This window comes from Thunnus albacares, chromosome 22, assembly GCF_914725855.1.
Source record: "Thunnus albacares chromosome 22, fThuAlb1.1, whole genome shotgun sequence".
NCBI classification, from domain to species: Eukaryota; Metazoa; Chordata; class Actinopteri; order Scombriformes; family Scombridae; genus Thunnus; species Thunnus albacares.
In genome coordinates, this window is record NC_058127.1 from 18,049,476 (window position 1) to 18,067,091 (window position 17,616).

General features: G+C 41.8%; 3 protein-coding genes across 7 annotated transcripts in view; 1 reads left to right on the top strand and 2 right to left on the bottom strand.

The window, feature by feature from the left end:
* The first annotated feature begins 2,350 nt into the window (after positions 1–2,350).
* On the top strand, positions 2,351–6,066 carry plin2 (perilipin 2). Its single transcript, XM_044340649.1, has 8 exons — positions 2,351–2,439; positions 2,633–2,677; positions 2,970–3,165; positions 3,477–3,559; positions 3,765–4,038; positions 4,705–4,883; positions 5,121–5,237; positions 5,340–6,066. The coding sequence occupies exons 2-8, from the start codon at positions 2,648–2,650 to the stop codon at positions 5,763–5,765; spliced, it is 1,305 nt and encodes a 434-aa protein (XP_044196584.1). The 5' UTR covers positions 2,351–2,439; positions 2,633–2,647; the 3' UTR covers positions 5,766–6,066.
* A 404-nt stretch (positions 6,067–6,470) lies between these two features.
* On the bottom strand, positions 6,471–9,670 carry cdca9 (cell division cycle associated 9). Of its 3 annotated transcripts, none has more exons than XM_044340651.1 (10): positions 9,509–9,670; positions 9,285–9,416; positions 9,125–9,165; positions 8,996–9,044; positions 8,842–8,912; positions 7,517–7,545; positions 7,334–7,417; positions 7,043–7,124; positions 6,748–6,834; positions 6,471–6,628 (listed from the first exon to the last, which is right to left on the bottom strand). In XM_044340651.1, exons 1-10 carry the CDS (start codon positions 9,618–9,620, stop codon positions 6,584–6,586), a joined length of 732 nt encoding a protein of 243 aa, XP_044196586.1. In that variant the 5' UTR covers positions 9,621–9,670; the 3' UTR covers positions 6,471–6,583. The 3 variants fall into 3 exon arrangements, with proteins under 3 accessions (XP_044196586.1, XP_044196585.1, XP_044196587.1); XM_044340650.1 differs by having other exon boundaries at positions 7,484–7,545; positions 9,509–9,669; XM_044340652.1 differs by having other exon boundaries at positions 7,484–7,545; positions 9,593–9,657.
* Positions 9,671–10,254: 584 nt separating this feature from the next.
* The window catches only part of dennd4c (DENN/MADD domain containing 4C), a 38,028-nt gene continuing 30,666 nt past the window's right edge, over positions 10,255–17,616 (bottom strand). For 2 of the 3 annotated variants that reach the window (XM_044340646.1, XM_044340645.1), the window contains 15 exons: positions 17,351–17,500; positions 16,840–16,959; positions 16,571–16,702; positions 15,343–16,421; positions 15,005–15,197; positions 14,808–14,905; positions 14,530–14,705; positions 14,202–14,360; positions 13,838–14,036; positions 13,603–13,713; positions 13,354–13,491; positions 13,131–13,248; positions 12,635–12,791; positions 12,474–12,538; positions 10,255–12,257 (listed from right to left, as the gene is read on the bottom strand). In XM_044340646.1, coding sequence (XP_044196581.1) covers positions 12,121–12,257; positions 12,474–12,538; positions 12,635–12,791; positions 13,131–13,248; positions 13,354–13,491; positions 13,603–13,713; positions 13,838–14,036; positions 14,202–14,360; positions 14,530–14,705; positions 14,808–14,905; positions 15,005–15,197; positions 15,343–16,421; positions 16,571–16,702; positions 16,840–16,959; positions 17,351–17,500 — 3,032 coding nt within the window. In that variant the 3' untranslated portion in view covers positions 10,255–12,120. The remainder of the gene's footprint in view (positions 12,258–12,473; positions 12,539–12,634; positions 12,792–13,130; positions 13,249–13,353; positions 13,492–13,602; positions 13,714–13,837; positions 14,037–14,201; positions 14,361–14,529; positions 14,706–14,807; positions 14,906–15,004; positions 15,198–15,342; positions 16,422–16,570; positions 16,703–16,839; positions 16,960–17,350; positions 17,501–17,616) is intronic. The other variant, XM_044340647.1, reaches the window with a different exon arrangement.

Here is a 17,616-nt window from a genome sequence, read left to right on the forward strand (position 1 = left end):
GGACAGCTTCAGGCTCTAACTGGACCTAAAAACACTAAATTACCCACATTTTGATGTTTAAAAGGTGTGGACGCTACGGTAATCGTTGAAGTCTAGAACACATATTAGAAGGTATTACATCACAGAAGAACTATGAGCCAAATGTTACACCTCTTAAAACCCAATAGAAATACTACAGGAGATTTCGTCATCATTTGTGATCAACTGGTTGTACTTTGCTCACCATCAAATCACATGAGGCTGATCAAGGCAATTAAAGGAGTATGACGTGGACTATAAAATGTGATTAGATCAATGTCCAATACAACGTGGCATGTGTGTGTAAGTAGGCCTACATACAGTGTGTCAGTGGATCATCACTCACTTCATAGTGTATTTCTTATTAGTTATATACTATATATTCTTTTAGTAACTCATCTTATTACAGGGACTTCCTTCAGACAGAATCTTATCAAACTGTGGTTTAGTGTTGCCAGTATTTTCATATGGGGTCTATTTGAGTTACAAAAAGGTTGATAAATGGGCCCCAAGGGGTTCATCTGCAGGATCCAGGACCCAAATGTGTTATCCATATTGGTTCAGTGAATATTTTGACTGGAGCCCACGTTTCCCCATAACGTTTCCAAGTGTATGCAAAGAAACTGCATTAACACTTAATTTCCTTTTTTTTTTTTTAAATAACACATACAGAAATTCTTTATAGAAATGAGCACTGACAGATAAAAAATAGTGAATTGCTCTCAAATTAGAAACAGGGCCACACATCTGGCTCTGATGAGCTACTGGCAAACACAGACCTGTTCATCTGTGGGTAAAACACTGACATGTGGTACTATTCAGGCCATCAGAAATGTATTAAGAAAGGTGTTAGTCTGGCCTGATTTCTTATGTTAATTTCCAAAATCGTATAATTTTTCTTATATATAGCATGAGAGAAAGTATACAGCGACACTGGCTTCCTTCCCTGGAGAGCAAATTAATATTTGACAGTGAATTCAAACTGAACTGGACAGTTTTTATGTTCATCATTTTCCTCAACCAAACATGCATGTGTGGTTAAAACCGATAGCCCACAATAAATTTATATTGGAAACTTTTTAAAGACATTATTCAGAAAATGATGTGCCAATCAAAGCCCCAAATATTATTTTCTGCAGATTACCTACTGTTTAAATCATGAAGGCAGTGTTGTCATTTTATGTATTGGTATCCTGCAGAAAATAGATGATCCAGATCTCATCCATTTCTTATTTTTGACTGTGTTGCATGTATGACCTGGATGGATAATGCAATGAACAGACTCTATAACACATTTTGAGGAACTGGTTATTGCTCCTGCATTAAAAACAGGAGTTTATCTAGGACAAAAATGAATAACCCAGGTAGGTCCTGGATTAACCACCACCATCACTGACCAATCAGCAAATTCACAGTCTTAACACCATGTTAAACTCTTAAAGCTAGCATGTAAATCATGTGGCCTCTAATATGATCAGCCCTGTCTGAGCCAGTGCCTGCATGATTTCCTGTGTACTCAGGGCTGGATTACAAACTGAGCAACGGAGGCAACTTCCCCCAGAGCTGCAGGAGCCCTCAAAAGTCTCGGTTCTGATAATCTGATTAATTTTAAATTTGTTTGGGAACATGCAGCACTAAAGAAAGCTTATATCATCTGAAATAACAAGGACCTTAGGGCAGATCCTCTGTTTACTTGTAGAGGGGTAAAAATTTTAGACCTGTTAGATATTTTTTAATTTTATTCTATTGTTTTGTGTGATGTGGCCCGGATGGGGCTATTGTGACATTTAAATTTCCCTCAGTATTAATAAAGCATTTCTTATGCTTCTTCTTCTTCTTATTATTTCAGTTCCTTTTGGCATTTAAATGATGCATACTCCCTAATAAATTTGGATTAGATTTAACTGCCACAACAACAAAGCTTGGACCAGGTAGTAATCCAGGTTGGGAGTGTTGGTTGGTCTCTGGGCTCTATGCAAAATATAATTACAAAGCTATGTGTTTGTTATAGAGGCCTTCAGTTCATTTTTTTGCCCCAAAGCCCCCCCTGTAGGTGTATACTTACACTGTTTTCAGTTTCGTTATTACATGAAAAAGTTCGTTAGCTACAGTTAATATAATAGTGGGTTATGTTTTTTCAAGTATGCTGTCAGTCTATTCTTGGACAGACAGCCTGAGCGTATGAAGAAAAGCTTGCTTATGAAATGTTAAGAAATATTTAGACATCAGTAATCATTTCATAGGAATTCCCCTGACTAAACTTTTACCCCTTTTACCTTTGCCCTAGAAACATTGACTGTCGCTTACGTCAACATCCTGCACTACATCTCGCGATAATTATAGAGTATAAATACAGCTGCTGTCACTTCACACGCATCATCAGTCAGCTCATTGACGACTAAGATACTTCTGTATCAACCGGTGAGTCTTTTATCTACACAGTTAATGATACTTCTTAACGACGTGGCAGTTGTAGTTGAGTTGTTTTGTGTCATTTTGTAGCTACTGAAGAAATGCTACTGTAATAAGGAAGTAGTCTTGCCTCTTTATTTTTCTGGCTTTTCGTGGTTTTCTTAGGAAATAATGGAAACGTTGTATTGTCTTATCTCTACAGGTGTTTTCAGCAGACATGGCAGCAGCAGACGTTATCTCAAATCAGGTAAGTTTGTCGAAAAACCTATGCAAGGTTATTTAGCTAATGTTTGTTAACTGTGGAATAGCTTTATATATATATATATATATATATATATATATATATATATATATATTCTACAGTGTAATACTTAAGCAAAGCACCATAGAAAATGAATTGTAAAAAGTATAAAAGTATGTACACTGTACCATCTTTCCTCCCTTATTGCTGTTGGAATAAGATTTGAGCTAATAGGTTGGTTAAGCTCTCATTAAGTAAGTTCAAGTAAGTCTAACATTCCTTTTGTATTTCCTCACAGAATGTGGTGGAGAGGGTGACCAGCCTTCCTTTGGTGAGCTCCACCTATGGCTTGGTGTCCAGCGTGTACTCTAACACTAAGGGCACCCACCCTTACATCAAGTCTGTGTGTGAGGCGGCAGAGCAAGGAGTCTGGACCATCACCTCTGTGGCTCTCACCACTGCTTCACCCATCATTGACAAGCTGGAGCCTCAGAGTAAGCGCCCTTGGCTCTGAATTTCATACATCTTGCTTTTAAAGTTTATGGGATGTCAAAACAAAACTCTGTGGTGATAGTTAGCTGAGTCACACAGGCAGAGCTGGAAACAGGAAGTTCAGGTCATGCTACTAGCTGTTACTCATCTTGATCTTTCACCCAGTTTGCTCATAATCATCCTGGAATAAACCAAAAACTTGTGATACATTTGTTTTTTTTTAATTATAGGAATATTTATTCACTTTTTAAAAAGTAAATATTAAGTAAATACTATTTTTTTCTAATTTGCGTTATTGTTTTGTTGCCCATAGTTGCCATTGCTAATGACCTGGCTTGTAAAGGTTTGGACAAGATTGAGAAAAACTTGCCCATTCTTCACCAGCCCTCTGAGCAGGTACGCCCTGGTTCCATGACCAACAGAATTGCACAATATCCTAGCAGACAGTAATGTGAGCCAATCTCCTGATGGCTGAGCTGTGACCTATGTCCCGTCTTTCTCAACTGCTATCTTTTCACCCACTTCAAACTCATCCTTTGCTGCAATCACTCCAAGGACAGCTCACTTTATTTGTCCATGTTTTTTTTTTGCCCCTGCCCAGATTGTTTCCAGCGCCAAGGATGTGGTAACCAACGCTAAAGACGTTGTGTCTGGTGCCAAGGGCACAGTGTCAGACACCCTGACCAGCATGGTGGAAAAGACTCGGGGTGCGGTTCAGGATGGGATGGAGAAAACCAAAGCTGTGGTCACTGGGAGTGTCAGCACAGTACTGGAGAGCCGTGTGGCCCGGATGGTGAGCAGTGGAGTGGACACAGCTCTTACCACGTCTGAGAGCCTGGTGGAGCAGTACCTGCCTCTGACGGAGGACGAGCTGGGTGAGCGGGCTCAGAGCCAAAACATTGTGTAACACCTGAAATCACAGAAATCTACTCATGACCTATTTTTACAAGTGTGGTGAAAACCTCAACCAATGATTGAGCTTTCCTATTTCAGCTTGACTCAATAGATTTTTTAAGAGGTTAGGAGGCGGAAAGATTATTCTGTATGACTTGATGCGCCAGAGTTTGTATGAAATATTAAGTGAGAAAGGCTACTAAGATTAATCTTCTATAACAAACTGTGTCAAGGGTCAGTTATTAAGAAGCAGCTGGAGTACGTTGTTGACCATGGATTTGGTCCAGTTTCCAGGAAAACAGGACTTATCGGATTATGTTCTTCTGAGAATCCAAATTTGCATTGGTGGTCTGTTTTTCTCCGCTGTTAAAGGAGTTTTTGTTTAGAGTTAACTGTGGGTTGTTGTGAATGACCGCATTCTTCATGGCTTTAAAGCGCTCATGCAAGATGCTGTAGCAATTCATCGCAGACAAGAAGGGATTAAATCAGCTAGAACATGTTCCACTAGCGTTTTTAATTTGTCAGGATTTTCATGATTGAAAGCATCCCTGACAAGAACATAAGTTAAAGTTGTGGCTTTCATATGTTGTCTGTCTTTTTTTTATTATTTTTTTAATGGACTATTTGTTTTCCTTCCCTTATGACAGAGCTGGAGGCGAAAACCGTGCAAGGCTTTGACAAAAAGGAGCCGAGCTACTACGTACGCCTGGGCTCCCTCTCCGCCAAACTCCGAAAGCGGGCGTCCGCCAGGGCCTTGGCCAAAATAAAAGATGGCAAGCAGCGAAGCCTGGAATTCATTTCTGAGCTGAACTCCACTGTTGACCTGGTGGGTCTCCTTATTCATTAATAATAATGATAGTGGAACAAATTCAACATTTTTTTCATGAAAATTGGAAAGCTCTTGGACAAATTCTACCTAGTAAAACATGAGAAAGTAGCTAAAATGCAATGTCACATTCCTCAATATTTATTAGACTGCTGTCTTAAAATGTCAAGTTAAGCAGATTATTTCTTCTACTGCTCATGGACAGCCAATTAACTTTTAAAGTGTTTGTTTTTCCAGATTGAATATGGCAGAAAGAATATTGACGGGGCTAACCAGATGGTAAATGACAAGCTGAATTCTTTGGTGGCGTGGAGGTCCAATGGTCCAAACCAAGAGAATAGTCATGAGGCAGAGGTAAGGAGGTGGACAAGTCAAATATGCAATGAGATAACAGACTGAATTGTGTAAAGTGTAAACACACAAGTACCTTTAAATCTGCTCCTTCCCTCTGTCTAGGTAATTGAGTCTCGCACATTGGCCCTGGCACGTTCCCTCACTCATCAGCTCCAGACCACCTGCCTAGTCCTTGTCTCCAGCATGCAGGGCCTCCCCAACCACATCCAGCAGGAGGTGATCTCCGTCGGCCGCTCTGCCACACAGGTCTATACCAGTTTCAGCAAGGCTAAAGTACTGGGAGACCTGCCAGACAGCGTGTTGACCAGCAGCAAAGTCCAGCTGGGCAAAATGAAAGATTCCCTGGACCACGTCATGGATTATCTGGTCAATAACACGCCGCTCAACTGGCTGGTGGGTCCCTTCTACCCCCGGGTGAGTCCTGAGGAGACGCAAACCGCATCCTGCTGCTCTCCCTCCACCCAGCCGTGCCAGGAGGTCCCCAAGGAGGTCGAGATGGAGTCACTGGATTCTCAACAGCAACAGTGATCCATCACAGCTTTGTGTTTTAAATCAATATATTCTGTAGCAATACTTATGAATGCTTTGTACTAAAAGATTTATGTTTTTTTAAACTAATGTTGGACATATAAGAATCTAAAATTCTCATAGTTCCATGTGAAGAACGATACTATTTTGTACTTTTTAAAATTTTTATTTCTTGCTGCAATCATCTCTTAAGATGTCAGATTTGTTAATTCTGTGCGCAGATAGGAAATCAACACATTTACATATCAATGTGGTGAATAGAATCCTGCTTTAATCTCCACATAAAATGTACTGAAACAAGTGTTTTGCAGTTTCTGGGTCTTTTATTCCTCCACTTAAAAGTACTTTCTCTTGAGGTAATGCCTTTGAGATTCTTACAAAATGACACATTAACGGTTGTTTTTAAAAGCCATAAAAATGAATGTGACACAATCTCCATTTTAATTAAGTTTCTGCTCCACAAACAGAATTAATCACATTATAATCATGTCCAGGATAAAACTCTTACACTTCCCTCTACTAAACCACAGTAAATTGATTCAACTTTATTTATAGATGGATAGAAATAGAGAGAGAGAGAATTGCATTAGGAGAAAACCCAATTTTGCGTGTACAAATTAGTAATGCTACAGAGATCAATTATTGACTTGCCTGCCTTTCTAAAGTCGGACACTACAAAATCAAATAAGTAAGACATTTTGACAGTCATGCAAGACAAAATAAGCTTTATTATATATTTTAAAACACATTAAGACAACCAAAGCACATTGTGAACAAAACACAAATCCTGGTCACAGTGGATATTCAGGCATCATTACTCATCGCTGGCAGCGGCTTCGCCCTGACAGATATTCCATCAGTCTCTGAAAAATGCAAAATGCCATTTGGTGGAGAAGAGTTTACCAGACGAAGAGTTCCAAACGTCTAACAATATACTTCAAATAGCCTCTACAGTCACATTTAAAAGTGAGCTTTGTATTACCGTGAGCTTCTGAATCTGACACCATGCCACATCATCTAGCAGGTCAAAGTTTATTTCATCCTTGGTCTCGTCAGAAAAGCAGACAGTCTAGGAGGAAAGAGCCACATCACATTTGCATGATTCTAAGAAACAAATTATGCCAGTGGGGAAACTGTCTTTGTGGGTCTTGATGGGATTCAAACACTTTACAGGGTTGACCCAGGTCCTCCAGCTGAAGGACAAACCCACATGCTTCACATAAAATCTCGTCTTCCTCAAAAGCTGGTACTAAATAACAAGGATAACAATGTAATACCTGTCCCCGTGCTGTGGTTACAGTGATGTGTGCAGCAGATCCTGCCAGTGAACACTGCAAATCACCAGCAGAGACGACAGACCTGGAGAAGCATGAGATTTAACAGATCAATTTCTTTTAGAGTTGGCTAAAATTACTACACATTAGATCTGAAAAGTATCAGCAAAAACAACATTGCAATTCAATGCATTAAAAAAAAAAAAATTCAGTCAAGTACTTTAAAATCTTGAAAAGCGTGTGTAAGCAGTCTGACAGTACAACATGTTTCTTTCTCTGACGGCAATAACAAACCTGAGTTTAGGTTTGGTTGCTGTGGCCTCATTATTGGTCTTGGACAAGAAGCTTTGAGTCCTTTTGGCAGTGACTGAAGAACCCCTGCAGAAAAATAACAGCAATGTCAAGACCTGCATAAAGTTCATCATAAATAATACACAGTCTTACCTGACGTTTCCAGTGCTGTTGCTACCAACTAATGTTCTGGTCCTTTTTGTTCCTTTTCCTCCCTGGAAAAACAAACAAAAACATAAATGATTTCTCTAAAAACAAAAGAGCACTTCGGCAGATCACTTTACAAAATGAAAAAAAAAAAAAATCCTTTTACATATACAGACACAAGATGAGCTGATCTGCCTACTAAAAAAAATGTATCTCAGTTTGGTCTAATGAAGATGTTATTATGGCTGACTCACACTGTAGTGCCAGTCTTGCATGTATGCATTATCGATTCCCCACATTTTCTGAATTGTGAGTCAGTCACATACACACTCTGATCCTGTCCACTTCAACAACTTGTCAAATTAAAACCACACAGATAGGGAGAGAACCCAATATTATAACTGCACTGAGCAAAATAGACCAAAGATCATTTACTGTATCAATCATGACGTTTTTAAAATAAAAAATGCTCAAGTTTTCTGTTCAAATTCAACCTATTAGACATGTATGTGGAGAACAAACATCCTCTAGTTTCAGATTAAACCACAAGTAGATTTAATGCAACACTGCACGTCATCATGAATTTCACTCACTGGCTGCATCTATCCAGCCCCTTCAAATCCTATTGATGTGTAAATATAACATCAGGGTGTCACACCCCAACAGGTTAAAAAACAAACAAACAATCGAACAGAGAAAAAAGTATATAGAAAATAAATAAATCAAAATAAATCATAAATCTCAAAAGGGAAAAGTAAATATACACAAAGAAACACTAAATCTACAGTCATTGCAAAAATGAATAGCCTATATTTTAAAATCTGACTCATCGTTTACAGTTAATACACATAGTAGTAGATAATTGATGATGATGATTTGATTGCTGCCTCTACAAGAAAGGCCTGTTTCTCTTTCACATTTGCCTGAGAAAGATCTTACAGATCGAAACATTGCCTCAAAAACAGAATAAAATTCATTGGGAGCTTAACAGTGTACAGACTTCACTCCTTTGTACCCTGCAATGAACTATTTTTTTGTCTTGCATCTGAATAATATGCCTGAATGTGCGCACATTGGTCCCTCTTTTAAATATCACATCACACATGGAAGCATTTTTTTCCCCACATTGAAAAGCAAAAATACCTGCTACATCAGTGTTTTTCAGTCCTGGGTCCTGGGGCACGCCTGCCCTGCATGTTTTCTATGTTCCCCTTCTTCCAACACGCCTGATTCAAACAATCAGATATCATCAAGCTCTGCAGAAGCCTGATAATGACTCATTCATTGGAATCAGGTGTGTTGGAGCAGGGAGGACAGGGATGCGCCAGGACCAGGACTGAAAAACACTGTGATACATCACCTACCTTAGAGGTCTTGACTGAGGACTTCTGGGCTGCTGGGGTGGACTGAACTGGTGTAGAGTCAATTGATTTCACTACAAAAAGATGAAAAGCATAGCAGTTATCTTTATTTATAAACAAAATCATTTATGCAGAATTTAACTGGAAGTAATATCACCTCTTTTCCTGTGTACCCTGAGGGGCTGCCGCATCTCCAGGGATTCATTCTGGAAAAACAATCTCCGTTATTTCAAAAAAACATCTCTAGATTGTAGCAGATGCGAGTAAAACTGCTGACTCAACTCACCCTCATGGCAATTGACACATCACTTGCTGAGATTTCTTCCTCTGACAGACAAGGTCAATTAACAAAATGAGTGTATCCGCGACAATAATAACTAATTTTAAACCTCAAACACCTTCATACGAGGAAATGATCACCTGTTGAATAAGGAGGGGGGGCTCACCGCTTATTAAATCCACTAATCTTGTGTTCTGAAGCGAAGGAGGCATCTTCATCAGCTCCACTTTGAAGACTTTGTCTACTGTTGCCAACATGTTCTCCATTTTGCCCTCCAGCTCGTTCATACGCTCCTGTGCTGTGTGAGGAAAATGCGGTGCACTTCAGGACAAAGATGAGGGCCACTAAAGGATGTGAAACTTGACATTTTTTTTTGGTAGTTTCAGGTACCTTCTTTCTCAAAATGTTGAATGAAGAGCGCCAGTTTGCTCTGTCGCATCTCTCTGCTCAGCTGCTCCTTCATCTGGGCTTTACCTGCGTTTCTCGTCCGCTTCACCGGCATCTTGCCTCACTGTCCTCACACAGTTCAGTCTGCTGTGTGTGAAACAACTCTTGTTCTTTAAATACACTCACCTGCGACCGTACAGCTTTTAATTAAGATAACCAGGCGCTTACCTGCAACTCAAGTCATGAGGTTCTCCACGAACTATGTCGCTTGGCGGAAGGGCACTGAACAAAGACCTCTGCGGTAGATATTCCTGCTTTGTGTGGTGACACTGAACAGAAACCACGAAAGTCCACGAAATAAAAGTGAGTACCCCAATGTCACAAGCTACAACCATCATATAAAAGTGTAAGTGATGCAAGACCCTGTTGTGTTCATGCACTCCCAAAGGTCGAATCTCCTGGCTGAAGGAGACGTGTTGGCCTCACAACATCAGAATGAAAGTAGAAAGTGAGGCTCAAGTAAAAAAAGAGCCCTGCATTTATGAAGTCCTCTGAATGTGCCTGGATATTCTGGAAAACATCAGTGTCAAAAGTTCTAGATGATGACTTTTCATTGTCAGACCTGCAGTGACTTAAGAAGCAACAATCATAGGTGAAGAGCAGGTAAGACACCCTGGACCCGGTCAACCCAAGAAGGACAGTGAAGAGTCTCAAGATGATGCCAAAAAAAATTGGACACACACATTAAGTTTTCAATCAGGTCACAAACTCATTTATTGCAGCGCACTTATGTGTAGACATTCAATTCCTTTCCACAGGACGGCAAGAGATCACTTAAATGTATTGTTAAAGATCAAGAACAGTCTCTTCTGTACATCCTCTGCCAATAAGGAGATCAAATGTACAAAGTCAGTATAGGGTGGAATCCCTTAAGACACATTAAAAGGGTTGTTAGTGATAAAAATGCTACGTAACTACACTGTCTGCAATCCAAATGTCAATAGTACAAAAATAAATAATTGAGAATTTCTTGTTGTTTTGGAGGGAAAACTACTATTTGTTGTTAATATTCTGAGGTGGTCATATCTCATCCTCACCCTGGGTTAAGATTAGGTTTTAATCTAAGCAGTGCAAATTGAATATTTCACAACACAATCTCATCTGTACAAGTCACTCCCCAAAGTCTACAACGTAACCATCACCACTCATTTCTCAACAGTTCATTACAGCACTTTGCTTTTTTTCCTGTTTCATTGTTAAGTGGAATGTCATGTTTTTCAAAATCCTTCTTCCTTGACAATGATCAGCAGTTCTGAAAAAGCCCTTTGTAGTATAAAGCTCTAAATGCTTCCACTATTATTCAAAGCTACTGTGTGTAAACCTTAAGAGCGATCTTGTAAGCAAATAATACACCCGATTTAAAAAAAACAACCTTACTGGTTTATTCTATGCCATAAATCCATTGTGATATTCTGTGAATAATGTGAAATACAGATCTAATTTATCACGACTATAAGGCATATTAGCTGATCGTGTACAGTATGCTACTGTTAAAAAAATGCAGATATTAAAAACACAAGTTGGACTGCGGTTCGTCTTTCCCTGCAAGAGAACATGTCTTGTTTTTAAAGGTGTGGGAATGGCTGCTTTTCAGTAGTGTGGCACACATTTTCACTTCCAATTGATTTGTAAAAAGGATCTCTCCCTCCAAATGGCTGCTTTTAAACATATGCGTTTGAGTGTTCATGCAGAGATCAATACTTGAGATCAAGACCTGTTTTGATTGCGGGGCGTCTGGAATGTTGTGATTATTAGTGATTGTCCATGACCTCGGTCCTCTCCCATTTACACACACGTGCTGCCAACACATATTTACACAAAAACAGAGGGCCCCCACTCTGTGCTTGCACATTTACAACGAGAACAAACAGACCTGAACATTCATTAAGACGAAAGGCGTCGAGACTTGTTGCCTTAAAAAATAGGCAACCCTGGTTTTCAGATTCCCATCCCCCCACCGAGTAAAAAATATGTACAAAAAGACAGGTGGTGGGTTTTTTAGAAAGTGCACAAAGAACAGTCAGGGTCTGTACACGGTCCACTACTCAACCCACTCAGACTGATCTAATCTAAGGATAGTTAGGACAGATTTAAGCAAAGTGGCAAAAGGCTACAAGACTGGGAACTGACTGCATGATTACACACACACACACACGCACACACACACACAAACACACACAAACACACAGTATACTGTATGTCTAGGAGCAGTCAATACATTCTGTACAGTGAAGAATCATTCTATACACCATCTGTAAAAGAAACACACCAGTCCCCAAAGATTCACTATAGCTTTCCAATCAGTTTACAGAAATAGTTCCACTTGCAGGTGCTGCTTGGAAAATCTATGACGAGCATGATAAGGTTGTAAAAAAAAAAAAAAAAAAAGCAGACAAAGGGCATCTTCAAGACAAGGAGAAGAAGTACCATGTTTGGGCGTTTGGAGGTGTTTAAATCATATTTTGCTCACACTCCCAGCCCACCATCTATCTTGGACGCTCCCCTTTCCTCCCGCTGTCACGCTTGACTCGTCAGATTTTGTGTGTGAGTGGTGGTCAGATGACTGGGGGTCCAAAGCATTTAAGGCACCACTGGATGCTGGGGCTGGGCGGGCGATCGATGCGGTGCAGAGACTTGAGCTGTTCTGTGCTAAGTTCATCATAGGCCACGCGATACTCCCTGTCGAATGCCTCTGCAGATATAAAGAGAGGGAAAAAAAGTCACAAAGCGTAGTTTCAAGTTGGATTCTTGGACTTTAAGACCTTTTTGATGAGACAATCATTGAAGGAATCAATTATGATGTAATTTAGAAACATTTCAGCCTTGTTCACAACCTTCAGGCTCTTTAAAAAGTGCATGAAGGCAGTGGAATGTAACTGGTTGATTGCCCTCTCACATATTCACTCACCTACGTCAATGTTCTCCCGTCCCAAGGCCACCAGTGAGAGAAACAATATTTCTCTATAAATACTCCTGAGAGAAATAAGGAACATACAAATGAGACATAAAACTTGTGGGAATGAATAAAGAGAAGCATAAAGTGCTTTCATCAAGACAAGCAGGGCTAACCTCTGTCGTTTGACCCCCTCCGGACGCCGTTTGATCTCTCGGATCAGCAGGTTGATTGGCCCGTAGACATCGTTGGTCTGGATGTTGCGAACGATTGTGTTGAGGAGCGTACGAATCTCCTGGTGGTCTGTTGGAGCCAATGTCCCCTTCTTTTCCACTGGAAAACAACACATGCACCAACAGAGAGCCTTTTATTTTATCCTCTTTGTATTGACTGACCTCTTCTGGCCAACAGTGACATTACAACCAAGGAGATGCATACCTATAAAATGCCTCTATTACACAGTATCAACTAACTTGCAGACATTTCAAAGCACAGATGGCAAAATTACGCTCATATGAATTTTACTTCAACAATGAAAACAATGCAAGTTAATTAAATTTTGTTTACCTTTGAATAATATAGTACTAAAATATCAATATGACTATGTATAATCCTAATTATTAATATGTTTAAGGAAGTGAACCATGGCTAACACTATGTGTGTACACTCACTAAAGGTCCTCCAGAGTAGGTAGAGGGGTTCTTCTGGTTCCTTGTGCAGGTTGATGTTGTCCCACAGGAGCTGGACATATACCTGCTTACTGTCCTGGGACAGTGATGTCAGGGGCAACTGCAAAGATAAACATGTTTGTTATATTACTGTGGATATGGTACTATTTAAGTGAAGTGAAAGAGACAAAGACAAGAGCGATAGATGACATGTTTGGTGTCTAACCTGTACTCCGTTGTTGCAGTGTCCAGAGGTGAGGATGAGCCCAGGTAGGTGAGTCGGCAGGTCAAGGCGGCGGAAATACCACACCAGGTTCCAGAAGATGATGGGGTGCTGGCTGAGGAACTTGTGGGTGTAGATCACCTGGTTGGACAAGACAGAGAAGCAAACATGTCAGGATGTTGTATAACGTGTACTAGCTATCTATAAAGCTGACCATGAGATTACATGTGTGTGCGTGTGTGTCTAAATTACCTGATCTCCCTCATTCTCCATTAGGGTCTCCAGCTCCTTGCGCAGCACCAAGGGGCTTAGGTATGGTACGGACACAGGCTTGGGGTTTGGACGTTTGGTCCCCATTCCATCCTGACAAACATAAATTAATAACAAGCTATATTTAGAGACAGATTTATCATTGCAAGTACACTGCAGGTAAAGGATTGCCTTGATTATTTAAGAGTAATAGTTTGGGACAGTTGGGGCCACTGACCGACACCTCCTGCAGGCTGCAGGGCAGGCTGGTAGTGGAGACACCATGACCAGGTCTCTGGGAGGAGTCAAGGCTCTGCAGCGGGCCACCGACACTGTTGCTGCGTGTCAGTGACGTCCCACTGCATCTCTGTTGCTTCCCTGCAGCCTGGTGCTCCAGTAAACCCAGTGGGTCCGACTGTACTGGCTCTGGAATCAGACTGGAAAGACAACAGGCAAAGACACAGTTAGGAAACAGTGGTTCTGGAAGAAACTAGGCAGATTCTTGGAGCCGATATATTTTAAATGACAAGATCATCCTGGCTGTTGCTTTTCGGATCCAGTATCAAACTGATTCCAGATCTACATGAGTACATCATTTATACCTCTTATGTGTTCCAGCACAATTATCTGGAGTCTCCCTTGTTTCCTCTTCAGGGAAAGAGATAAGGTCTGGCGTCTTAATGTCAGCTGAACTGCTAACTGTGGGCTGGGCACTGGTGCTGTGAATACTGTCTCCTGAGGCACTGGGATTCATATAGAACCTGAAAGGGAAAAAGGCAGACTTTGATTAATCTCTAGAGGAACTATTGATATTAGAATCTTTACTGTTAAATCAAAATCAGAAATTGAATCTTTACGACATAACTTTCAAATAAGGATACAGCTCAGAATGATCAGGTCTGTTTAAATACAGATGCAACAGATTCTTACCCGGTCATCGTACGCAAGTCATGAAACTCGACGTGCAACAAGGGAAGGAAGGCTGTACGACAGAAAGGACAGTTGGTGTTGAGATTGGAGTCGTCGGCTGTCCAACCTGCCATGATCTCCTCATCATACACCAGCGCTTCACAGGAGCGGCACTGAGAACAACTGGACATCAGCACCTGTCAGCAGGAAAATATAGCAGTCAGTTACTCAACTGTATGTTCATGTTGGAGTGCAAGCACAGCAGATGCAAAGAGAGTGTTTGTGCATCCATGTCTGACCTCCAGTGCAATGTTCTGGTAGATGCTTGAGGAGGAAGCGTGATGTGAGGAGCCTTGCTCAGAGTCAGGACCCCTGCCTGCTCGCCCTGGAGTTGGATCTGCAGACAAAGGCAAAGACAAACTTTGACAGCTGATATCACATGCTTTATGCCCTTCTCTTCCACTTTCCTTACACATTTACACCGGAGTGTGCTTACGTGTGTGGTGTGTCCCACGGCCTGTGTCGCTGCTGCCACTGCTGCTGCCCAGGCTGGTGCAGCTCTGGTTCAGACCGTTGGCCACCAACCCTGGGATGGCCCCTCTCTCGGGACTCTCGTCTATGTCATGCGCTGCCAGCATGTGTTCGTCCAGATGGGCTGGAAAGCCACCGCCACCCTGACCTTGTTCATCCTGCAGAAGAAAATGCCTCATACGTTTTATATTTTCAACTCTTGGTATGTGAGGTAGAGGTATGTAGTTGTATCGATCAGCATTATAGCAGAAGCTAAGACTACAAGTGAAAAATATGAGGAGTAATCCTATTAAGGACACTCACCTCATCATCTGAGTAGGAGTACGCTGAAGCCACTGCCCCCCACACTTTGCTGGCTACATTTGCTGCCTGCTTCATGCTCGACTTAAGCACATCGATTTTAGGCCCCGACAACAGGGTGTCCATCTTGATGCCTGAAATGGAGTTAATGACTGAGCCCAATGACCCTCCTTGGGAGGACTTGACCAGCGCTGTCAGTGAGGATGATCTAGGACCCGGGCTAGCCGTCGTCTTGCCTGGTGTCTTTGTCTTTGCAGCAAACGTCTTGGAGCGAGTGACGGTGTGGGGGCTGCGTTTGGGTGTGTCTCCTGGGGAGCCAGTTGGAGTTTTAACAGGAGGCACAGGGAGGCTGGACCTCCGCTCAATGGACTGTTTGGGCTGTGGGGCGTCAGTGGAGTCTCCCTGAGCCTGCTGGAGCTCCATGCTGGAGGACTTAGCACCCAGGGGGGTTCGAAGGCTCATATACATTTCAATTTCCTCAGCCAGGTTGCGGGACACCACAGCAGGCATGGAGCGTGGCGCCTCCTGGCTGGTAACAGAAGCAGACTCTTCGTTCTCCGAAACCAGGAGGGAAAGTGGGTCAGCACCCGCCTCCACGTCCGCCCTCTCTAGGGCCACTCCCCGCGCTCCAGACTCGTCCTCCTGTGTTTCAGTGTGCTTCCTCTCTCGTTTCTCTATTTTTACCTCATTCCCCTCCACCCCTTTATCAAGTCCCTTTCCTTCTTCTGGTGCTTCCTCTGTTAGCTTCCCCAGGGTGAGGCCCTGATCATTTTCAGGCTCTTCCTCCAGGTCTTTAAAAAGTGCTTTGGACACACTGTTAGGTGGTGGACTATGACCAGCAGAGAGTGCTGCAGTCAGGATACGGGCATCGGCACCCATCTGGCTGGCCATGTGGTCCACGCCTTTCTCCAAGAGCATTCCAGCACGGGTTTCAGCGGTGAAGCTACAGCTGCGTTCAGCAAAGGCTTTCTGCCGCTGCTGTTGAGACTGGTTAGCTCCATCCGCAGAAGCCACTGGGGCATCATCGTCAGGTAGAGACACACTATCGTTATTGCTTTGCCTCCTGAACAGCTTTCCTGTACCTGCAGAATATGTACAGATATAGTTAGAATTGCCCAATTTCAATTTTAATAATTAAACTTATAGTTGATCAGTTTAATTTGAATGGAAAAAACTAGCCACTATGAAAAGTCATAAAAGTGCCAAAATTGTTGTAACTCTTCCTCCTCACCCGTTTCCCTGCCAGAATCAAAGCTTCCTGTGGACAGCTTCACAATACTAGGAACAGACGAGGGCACATCAACAGGACTTGGGGGCTCTGCCACTGCTACCGCACTGTCCACTGAGCTGGAAATGTCACCTCCTGGTTAAAACAAAAGCACATAATCAACATACCGACAATCTGGTTTGTGGTACAACTTACAACTCTAAAATGCAGAACTGGATGAAATGTTATTATTTGCTATATGCTACACATTAGATGAAAGTTGTTTTTCTTACCATTATTTTGTGCTTTGACATTTTTTCTGTCTTCAGTGGAAAGGACAACTGCGTGCGAAGGCTCTGGCAGCTCCTGACGTAACTCATCCTTGGAGCCATAGCCCTGATCAGACTGTCTGCCTGTGGATCACAGAAACAGACATTCACATCAACAAATGCTCTCATTTTTAAAAGAGGATGTGTTTTAAGGAAAAATCAGCATTTTGCCATGTGGGTCTTATTTTCATGGTTTTGTCTAATTTTGCTTCTGGTTATGGTAACATTTTACTCACCTACTTCATTGCTGAGATATGGGGACGCAGTGACTTTGCTAGACAGACAGATTTAAGCTTAGATAAATGGGTTTAAGTGAGAATTTGTTTTACAACCTTTTCAACTTTGCAGTCAGGTTGACAAGACTGGTGTTGTAGCATCTCCAGATCTCAGCAATGGCCCAAAAACATACAAGCAATGTGCTTTCTGACTCTGGATTTAAAGCTTTAGACCTGCGGTACCTTTCGGAAGTCAGTACCTGTACTACAGTGGTTGTCTGTTGAGTCTCCCATGTCGTGGCTGTGGGCAAATAGGTTATGTTCCTCACCGTTGACTTCATTTGAGCTGTCTGCACTTCCATGACTCAAACGGTCAGCATCAGTGACTGATGATCCACCTATAGATGCAGCTTCAGACCGAAAGAAAGAATACAGTGAATAGGAGACAGAATGAGAGAAAAACAAATCATGTCTGGTGCAAAAATGTCCCTGGTTATGCAAACACATGTCTGCAATTAATTCTCTG

Excerpts from the sequence above, each read along its gene's own strand:
- plin2 (XM_044340649.1), top strand. The coding sequence starts at position 2,648 with ATGGCAGCAGCAGACGTTATCTCAAATCAG. Across the intron at positions 3,166-3,476 it reads TGACAAGCTGGAGCCTCAGA|TTGCCATTGCTAATGACCTG; the intron begins GTAAGCGCCCTT and ends TGTTGCCCATAG. Across the intron at positions 4,884-5,120 it reads TGAACTCCACTGTTGACCTG|ATTGAATATGGCAGAAAGAA; the intron begins GTGGGTCTCCTT and ends TTGTTTTTCCAG.
- cdca9 (XM_044340650.1), bottom strand. The coding sequence starts at position 9,620 with ATGCCGGTGAAGCGGACGAGAAACGCAGGTAAAGCCCAGATGAAGGAG. Across the intron at positions 8,913-8,995 it reads CAGGGTACACAGGAAAAGAG|TGAAATCAATTGACTCTACA; the intron begins GTGATATTACTT and ends ATCTTTTTGTAG. Across the intron at positions 7,418-7,483 it reads AACAGCACTGGAAACGTCAG|GGGTTCTTCAGTCACTGCCA; the intron begins GTAAGACTGTGT and ends ATTTTTCTGCAG.